This window comes from Myxine glutinosa, chromosome 9, assembly GCF_964187855.1.
Source record: "Myxine glutinosa chromosome 9, kmMyxGlut1.1, whole genome shotgun sequence".
In the NCBI taxonomy this organism is placed as follows: Eukaryota; Metazoa; Chordata; class Myxini; order Myxiniformes; family Myxinidae; genus Myxine; species Myxine glutinosa.
In genome coordinates, this window is record NC_136269.1 from 43,845,161 (window position 1) to 43,855,297 (window position 10,137).

Sequence of the window (10,137 nt, forward strand, 5' to 3'; positions counted from 1 at the left end):
TGCACGTCTCAAAAAGTTATTGCCGCTTCCTCTGGAGATGGTCCGTCAACTCGACAATGCTGTTTGTCATGGAGTGGTGGCTTTACGAAATTACGGCATGAAACAGCGTGCTATTGCTCGGCAGTATGGCATCACTCAAGGTCAGGTGTCAAAGATCCTGAAACGAAATGCTCAGAGGGGTGTCCCTACTCCAATACCGAGGCCAGGACGTCCCCGCAGAACCACAAGGAGGGATGATCGCCAGCTGCACCGGTTAGTCCGCAATGGCCGGACCAAGTCAGCTAATCGGCTTAGGGCTAAGTGGCAGCAACTGACAAATGTGCCTGTATCCAGAAGGCTAGTCAACCAAGGACTGGTTCAAGCAGGTTATCATGCCAGGCGTCCCCTGAGAAAGCCACGCCTGACCAGACAACACCGCCAGCGCCGATTGCAGTGGGCCAGAGAGCACCGTCAATGGCAGCCAAGACACTGGAATCACGTGATCTTCAGTGATGAGTCTAGATTTCTGGTCTATCGTCAAGATGGCCGCATCCGAGTGCGCAGACAAGTGCATGAAGCCTACAACAAAGATTGTATAGTGCCAAGAGTCCAAGCTGGAGGTGGTGGGGTGACCGTTTGGGCTGCTTTTCATGCAGGGGGCAAAACTGACCTGGTTGTTCTGAATGGAAACCTGAACCAGTTTAAGTACAGGGCCATTCTGGAAGAAACATTGCTTCCATTTGCTCGTGCAGCCATTCGAGGAAACTTTGTCTTCCAAGATGACAATGCACAGCCTCATCATGCTGGCATGATCCAACACTTTCTTGCTGACCGTGGTGTCGAGCATATGAAGTGGCCTGCCATGTCCCCGGATATGAATCCGATAGAGAACTTGTGGGCAGAATTAGTGCGTCAAATCTACCACTTGGACCAGCAGCCGACCTCTGTGCGTGAATTGCAGCAGGCTATTGTCACTGCATGGCAAGCGATTCCTGTCCAAACCTTGGCAAATCTTGTGAACAGCATGCCTCAACGTGTACGTGCTCTCCTGAATGCTCGTGGGGGTTACACGAAGTACTGAACTGTAATTTTACTGTCCGTAATCCAAGTCGTAATTTAACTTTTGTTAAAATTTTTTTTTGGCTAATGTGCAAAATAAAGAGATACTTCTGGAAAACGTACAGAAGTTTAACACAGTACTGTCCATGAATTGAGTTCGATAGCAGTTTACATCACTTTCAAGGCAATTTATTGGTTTCGAAATGTCAAATGTGGTTTTTGTTTCTTTTAAAGGTCACATTAACAAAATCTAGGATAATTTCAACATAATTCCAATGAACTTTTGGTTCTAAGACATCTTGAAAAGTAAGTTCACCCCCACCAAAAAAATATTCCATATTAAATGCCAAGTCTGTGTGTATATATATATATACACATATATATATATATATATATATATATATATATATATATATATATATATATATATATATATATATATATATATATATATACATACATATATAATCATAAGTACAAAATTTAGATCACCCAAATTTTAATATTGATGTACAGTACCATACTCTTTAAAGAGCATTGGTGCTTCCGAATCAGTTTCTTGGTAAGGGTTACACGAGATTGTTTATTGTTACCTTCTGTGCTCTATCCTTTAAAATGTTCAACGTCAAGCAAGGAAGAACACAAACCTTTTTTTTTTTTTTTTCTTTTTTTTTTTGAAGGGTCTCGGCCGGGGTTTTTTTTGAAGCCATGGAGGAAAAGGTATTGGTATGACTCGGCCGTGGTTCGAACAGCTGATATCCCACACCGAGAGCAGACACTCTAACCAATATGTAACTGAATCTATGTCTTTGAAAAAGATTGTTCAACTTTTTTTCTTCCACAAACACTGTAGCAAGTAAGCCAAACTCACGTTTTGTTCAAGCTTGGTTTGGATCGTCTGCATTTTCTTCCTGATAGCAACAAAATACATGATTACAATGATGAACAATCCTAAAAATAAAAAAGCTTTTCGAGACACCAACAACCACAAGAACAGGAAGAGAATTGCAAATGCTTAATGCAGTACTGTTGGTAGAAATAATGCATTGTAATTGAATTATGTAATAAAACTACCCATTGTTACAGACTCGCAACTTTTAAGGAACAAAAAATAAATAAATAAATAAATAACGTTTCCAAGAGTGGTTCATCAACAGACTTCTGTGCTTTCGTCTTCTGTAAGGTTTGTATACAGTCGGACTCTGCTATTCGTGGGGGAGGTGTTACTGGAAAATCCGTGAATAGCGAAACCCACGAATAGCGGGGCATTGTTTCAATGGAAAAAGGCTGGATATAGGTTCCCGAGTCATGAAAATCCACGAATAGAGAGGACCAAACCACGAACGGCGAGGCAAAATCCACGAACGGTGACACAAATCCCGAGAATGTAGACAATAACACTGGTCAACAGCCAAATTGGTTGTGACTTATTTTGAACTGTTTCAAACTAATTTGGTGCCCACGAATCTGAATCTGACCTTAAAATTTCGCTATCACGTAACCTTGACGTAGTACATCATACACCACCGGTCAAAAGTTTTAGACAACAACTTGCGTGATAGGCGGCTCACAGGACAACAGCTTCAAGCACAGCTTAACACTGGTCGAAGTAAGCAAGTTTCAGTTTCAACTGTGAAGAGATGACTTCGAGCTGCAGGTTTGACAGGTCGAGTGGCAGTAAGAAAGCCATTGCTAAGATGGCAAAATAAGAAAAAAGGCTTGCCTGGGCCATGAAGCACCGCCAGTGGACTACTGAAGACTGGAAGAAGGTCTAATGGACCGATGAATCAAAATTTTAAATCTTTGGTTCATCACGCAGGGTTTTTGTACGCCGTCGAGTAGGCAAAAGGATGGTTCTTCAGTGTGTGACACCAACTGTCAAACATGGAGGAGGAAGCGTGATGGTCTGGGGCTCTTTTGCTCGATCTAGAGTCGGCGACTTGCACAGAGTGACTGGCACCGTGAACCAAAAGGGCTACCACAGCATTTTGCAGCGCCCTGCAATACCCTCTGGTATACGCCTGGTTGGTCAGGGGTTCATCCTTCAGCAAGATAATGACCCTAAACACACCTCCAGGCTATGTCAAAATTACCTTCGAGGAAAGTTTCCTTCTTTATGCTTCACTGATGCTTGAACACACTGATGTTAGACTGACTAAACCACAAAAACACACTGATGCTTCAAATTATGGAATGGCCAGCACAGTCTCCAGACTTAAACCCCATCGAGCTGGTTTGGGATGAACTGGACAGAAGGGTGAAAGCAAAGCAACCTACAAATGCAACACATTTGTGGGAACTTCTGCAACAGTGTTGGGAAGAACTTCCCGAACAATAATTGATTTTCATTGTAGAAAGAATACCACGAGTGTGTTCGGCGGTTATATCTGCAAAAGGTGGCTACTTTGCCGAGTCAAAAAATTAATTAAATTTTGTTAAACAAAATGATTCTATGATTTCTTTTTTATCTCCAATTGTTTATTTGTTCTATGCTTAATTTCAGAGTACATTGAAACATTAAACTGTGTAAATTTCAATAAAAACTGGAAAAAATTGAGGTGTTCTAAAACTTTTGACCGGAAGTGTAAGTGTGGAAAAAATCTTTAGAGCATGCCAATTTCTTGATTAAGTCTCAATAAGTCTATTTATTGTCACAAAAAATAATATGAACTTTAAGTTTTTATTTACATCACATTAAAAGTGCTTCTGAACTTTACTTTTGCATTTGTAGGAGCAATCACTTTCACGCTGTGAAGTCCAACAGTAGTCGCCCATCATGTTTGGATTGAATCGGCCTTGATATCGAGTCTCCATGATGGCAATTTCCTGGTGAAACCTTTCTCCATGTTCATCACTGACATCGCCAAGATTTTGTGGAAAGAAGTCCAGATGAGAATGGAAGAAATGTATCTTGAGTGACATTCGAGCACCGAGCACCTGGTAACTCTTCAACATCCTGTCCACAAGCTCTTCATAATTTGTTGCTCGAAAATTTCCAAGGTAATTGTTAACAAGAGCCACAAAGCTATCCCAAACAATGCTTTCCAGCTCAGATAGTCTCGTTACAAAGTCCTGATTAGTGAGTACAAGACGAATTTCGGCTGTGGCTGATATTCCTATGGTATACTGGTCGATCGCTGAATTAACGCCAGGGGGGTTGACTCAGCCTGTCATCCTTCCGAGGTCGGCTAATTGAGTACCAGTTCACTGGTAATTCCCTGTTTGTCGTTAAAGGCGGCAAAAAGGGTTGGCGTCAGGAAGGGCATCCGGCCGTAAAACATTGCTTCAAATAGGGGACCGAAAAACAACCACGGTGAAAAACAAAAACAATCAAAACAACCAACAACAACCACGGTTCCCGAAAAAGGCCAACCCCCGCTTTGCGGGGAATAAATGGCCTCTAAAGGTGGTTATTATACTGGTTCTCAAAAACTGGATGTGCTTGTGAAAATTGGATATCATAATCGAAATCTACAGGTTCATGTTGGTTAGAATCACCTCAAAATATACTAGAACCATAAAACTTTAAAAATTTTGTTGACCAGTGTAATCCACGAAGGTCGATGAAAGTCCCGGAAATGGCAAGACAAAACCCACGAATAAAATGAATATGAATGATCGTTTTAAGGCCATTTTCCCCCGCTAGAGCAGGGGTTAGCCTTGCGGGCCCCATGACAATCATGGTTCCCTGTGTGAGGCAATGTTTTTATGGCCGGATGCCCTTCCTGACGCCAACCCTTAGTCGCCTCTTACGATGCGCAGGGATACGGTGTACCTATTCTAAACCGGGGTACACACCGTGACAAAATTGGCGGTGATAATCCACGAAGGTCGATGAAAATCCACGAAGGTCGATGAAAATCCGTGAATAGTGAAACCCACGAATAGCGGGGCATTGTTTCAATGGAAAAAGGCTGGATATAGGTTCCCGAGTCACAAAAATCCGCGAATAGAGAGGACCAAACCACGAACGGCAAGGCAAAATCCACGAATGGTGACGCAAATCCCAAGAATGTCGACGATAATCCACGAAGGTCGATGAAAGTCCCGGAAATGGCGAGACAAAACCCGCGAATGGCGGTGATAATCCAAGAAGATCGATGAAATCCCATGAATGTATGCCGCAGCATTGTTTCAATGGAGAAAAAGGAGACAGCTATCATGGGATATCATGAATGACGGAATATCACGTGAAGATGTTCACAGTGTTAATGACGGGATATCACGTGAAGCTGTTCACAGTGTGAATGACGGGATATCACGTGAAGCTGTTCAGTGTTAATGATGGGATATCACATGAAGCTGTTCACAGTGTGAATGACAGGATATCACATGAAGCTGTTCACAGTGTTAATGACGGGATATCACGTGAAGCTGTTCACAGTGTTAATGACAGGATATCACATGAAGCTGTTCACAGTGTTAATGACGGGATATCACATGAAGCTGTTCACAGTGTTAATGACGGGATATCACGTTGACGCTGTTCACAGTGTTAATGGCGGGATATCACGTGAAGCTGTTCAGTGTTAATGACGGGATATCACATGAAGCTGTTCACAGTGTTAATGACGGGATATAACATGAAGCTGTTCACAGTGTTAATGACGGGATATCACGTGAAGCTGTTCACAGTGTTAATGACGGGATATCACGTGAAGCTGTTCACAGTGTTAATGGCGGGATATCACGCAACAGCCATGAAAACGCAGAGCACAGCGCCGCAAATGCAGAAGCAGGTCATGCTCGCTGCTCGTAGATGTTTTTTGGATAGTTTTTGCACATGTCTGGCTGCTTTGTGCGTGGCTGGTGAAAGATGGCTTTTATAAATGTCGTGCTCATGGCTTGTGAAAAAAAAAAATTCGCCCAAGAAAAACCGCAAATACACGGAACCCGCGAATAGCAGGGTCCGACTGTATATATGTATTCCAAAACAAGGCAATTACTGGGTTTTTTTGGCGGGTTTTTTTTTTAAGTGTGTGATAATACAAAAAAAAAAATTTGTGACATACATTTACTCTGCTCACTGCCATAAATTTCAATTTCCAAGGATTACTGAAAGATCTCTGGAAGAATGAGCCTGAAAGCTTCCACTTCAGCAATGGGCAATATATATTCATTTAAACATTTTATTGCCCACACATGACATTGAAACAAGTCTTGTAGTTTGTGAAGAATGTCTCTCTCATACTATAAATGGATGAGTTTTGTGTGTGTCATGTTTTTTTTGTGGAGTTCGACAAACTTTTTGATGTGGAGTGTGATACAAGAAAATGATCGTTGTGATCTCTCTCCTGAGTTGATTAGGCTAATTAACGACAAATAATCCAAAAGAATTCCCACATTTCTAAATGCTTGCCATGTTAAGGTGCATAGAGCATCTTAAGTCCTTCCATGGCATGGCATGGCATTCCAATTACAATATAAATAACAAAAAGTGATAACATTGTAACAAAGCATATATTAATTAATATTAATAATGTTAATAATAATGGTAGCATCATTTGGCAATAATAATAATGAATGGATAATCTCTCCCCATGCCCTGCCATGGCACAAGCACATCGGGGCTTGGTGAAAGGCAAGCTAATGCTCAAGCAGTACGGCAGGCAGATATGCTACAAGGCCGTGGAGACCAAATAAACGGACGTACCAACAGGCCTACTCGTGAATGCTAAATGAAACGAGGGGCCAATAGTACACTGCCATCTTGCATCAAATTGAATCGACGTCGTTTTGATTTGTGTTGTAGTTTGATCTAGTTCCCTCTTCACCCTCACTACAATGTTAACTTTTAACCTTCTGTTGGATTTTTATTTTCCAACGATTCCATGAACCTAAAATATGCATTTAAATGCAAAAATCTTTGTCTGATTCTATGGTATACACAGTAGGTTTAGTGTCGAGACTTCTCATAAAGTTTCCTGTGAATTTGGGGGTAGCATCATTGGCAGAGAGGGCAGCTGTGCCGCTGGTGTCATGGCCCTTGGAAGTGAGGGCAGGAATTTGGAATTTGTTCAGGATGCCAGAAATAACTTGCCAACGCTTCGTGACGGACACGGTGGGATCTTTAACATCCACCAACTATGCCCGTTTAACGTCCATCCGAAGGACGGCACACTGATGAATCACCCTGCCTGTGAAACACCAGAATGACAGTTTATAGCTGGGTCGGGATTCAAACTGAAGATAGACAGCCGAGATGTGAGTGTGCATACCTTTAGGCCATCCTGTCAGCCCATCATAAAATGATGAGCTATTACAAAACATTCTAATCATAAAAATCTCAATTAAAACAAGACGAGAGCCTTGACCTTCATATAAAAGAAGCTATGTACAAACATTGAAGTATGCACCGACGACAGACAGTGATGACAGGATTATCAAACATCAAACCACTCTACCCTTTTCTCAACAATGTGGCCTACCTCACAATGCCATTCCGGTTGTCAATCAGCTTAGATTTCTTCACTACAAGGGAATGATTTTTTTGAAAACATTAAACATGTTCATTTTCATTCAAACCGTATTTGTTTCACGTCATTAAACAAAAATTGCCATTATAAAGTACAAGCATACTCGCAGGTTCATAAAAGCATATGCAAAATCAGTGCAAGTACTTACCAGATACAGAAGGAAACCAACTCTGCAAAAAAATGGGAAAAAGGGAATTTAAACAAGAGGGAGAATTATTGCAATGCAATATATGTCCCCCTACCGGTACCAATGAATGTTCTTGTTACAAGCAAAAAGGGCTTAACTCCGTGTAAAATTGGCGAAATGTCCCAAAACTCAAACTTGTTCTGTAAGTATAACTTATCATAATGAAGCCATATACCGAGTTTCACTTGAATATTTTAAAGGGTACGGAAAACTAGAACGGCACTCTTCGGCGTCACAATGTCAACCGATATGCCTCCACCCACATTACAACATCATTATGCATACATGTACAAAGTTTGATTTAAATCCCTTCAGCTGCTCTTAAATATCACATTTTACCATAGTGGGGCGGCTTAGCCCAAATATTCAAAAGAATTGTGCATTTTGTGATACAAGCACCAAATTTGGCACAAATGTACATTAATATGTTGCGAACATTTTCAGATATTGGGCCACTTGAAATTCCGTAATTTTTTTTTTCAAATTTCGTAATTTCAAATTTTTCGGGTGACACCGTCACAATTTCGGTCTTCGAGGCCGGCCGATAGGCAAAGTGTGACCGGAAGGGACGAGGTTCTCCTGACCACGTGGCCCTCGATCTAGGAAGCGAGAGGCGTTCCATTAGTGGACGCGCCCCTCACGCCCAACTTTTGGGCGGCCCCGGCAGGCCGTTTGTTTTGACGTTCCGTGACAGGCCCCGCACCCCCACCTCCGGGCCGACCGGAAGCTTGTGCTGAGTACATCATACCTGAACAACTCAGTGAGGCAGAACACAGCAGTGCACACCAGGGTGACCCCTTCAGTGCATAAACCAATTAACCTGTCCACTGCAGGGCATATAGAAATGAAGTTATTTTCTGCATATAATAATAATATAAGTTCAGTTCTATATAACAATTTCTGTTATCACCACTACCACTACAACTACCACTACCACTACCACTACTACAAGCTTTGTCTGGAATTTTGTGGACTAACAGACAAACAGACATACAGACAAGCTGGGATCAAAACATTACCTCCTTCCACCATTGAGTGTAGAGGTAAACATCATGGAAATTATATCATGCCCTAGATTTAATTCATGCTTACCCGTGTATTTGCTTCACTGGTTCACAAGGTCTTTTGCATACATGTAATTCAGACTCTCGTCTTCATTGCTGACCACACAATGTTCGCAACATATTAATGTACATTTGTGCCAAATTTGGTGCTTGTATCACAAAATGCACAATTCTTTTGAATATTTGGGCTAAGCCGCCCCACTATATCGGCCGGCCTCGAAGACCGAAATTGTGACGGTGTCACCCGAAAAATTTGAAATTACGAAATTTGAAAACATTTGAAAAAAAAAATTACGGAATTTCAAGTGGCCCAATATCTGAAAATGTTCGCAACATATTAATGTACATTTGTGCTAAATTTGGTGCTTGTATCACAAAATGCACAACAGGTTTGCTATGCTGCTACACTACCAGACATCTTTGACCTCTTGATGCAAAATTCTAATCAGTTCATCTCTTCATCATAATATACACTTGTACCAAGTTTGGTAAAAATCCCATCACTGGTTCACAAGTTAGCATGGTAACATAATTTTTACCTAACAGGACACCTAACCTTTGACCTATTTATCCCATAACCTGAACCGTTTGGCTTTACATCATTATACATACTTGTACAAAGTTTAACTTGGTTCTCTTCGGCTGTTCTTAAGTTATTGGGGTCACAAAAACCTATTACAGACTCTGACCTTTGACGCCAAAATATAAATCAGTTAATCTTTGCATCATAATACAGTGGAACCTTGACTTACGAGTTTAATTCGTTCCGTGACCGAGCTCGTAACTCAAATTGCTCGTTTCTCAAATCAAATTTCCCCATTAAAATGCATTGAAATGCTATTAATCCGTTCCAGCCCGCCAAAAACCACACCAATTTTTTTTTAAATATACAGTATATATAAAAATATCTCGCGCTTTATATTTCACCTGTATGCAGCATACAAGTTGGCAGGATGGCCTGGACTGGAGGTACGCACACTTGACTCTAAAGTCTAAACTGTCCAGCCTGGGTTTGAATCCCGACCCAGCTATAACCTGTCATGGGTGAATCACAGGCAGGGTGATTCATCAATGTGTGTACCGCTAAACTGGGCGCCCCGTTTGCGTCCCATTAGTTGTTGGATGTTAAGGATCTCACCGTGTTTTCCACAAAGAGAAGGCGAGCTATCGCCGGCACTCTGAACAAGTTGTGGCCTGGCATGCTCTTCTCCTCTGCCGTTATATACGTCCTCCTCGGCATCTTTTTCCAGAAGAGCCCTGTCTCGTCACAGTTGAAGATTTGCTGGGGGATGTATCGTTCGGCTTCTATCAGTTCGGCAAAAGTTATAATAAAATCTTCAGCTGCCTTCACATCCGCCTCACCAAGTCGACA

General features: G+C 41.6%; 1 protein-coding gene across 1 annotated transcript in view; it reads right to left on the bottom strand.

The window, feature by feature from the left end:
• Window positions 1–7,504, bottom strand: part of LOC137435433 (DNA topoisomerase I, mitochondrial-like) — an 85,321-nt gene extending 77,817 nt beyond the window's left edge. Inside the window, exons 1-2 of the mRNA XM_068129211.2 lie at window positions 7,467–7,504; window positions 1,910–1,949 (exon numbers count right to left, since the gene is read on the bottom strand). Of these exons, the coding sequence (XP_067985312.2) occupies window positions 1,910–1,942 (33 nt within the window). The 5' untranslated portion in view covers window positions 1,943–1,949; window positions 7,467–7,504. The remainder of the gene's footprint in view (window positions 1–1,909; window positions 1,950–7,466) is intronic.
• Window positions 7,505–10,137: the final 2,633 nt, after the last annotated feature.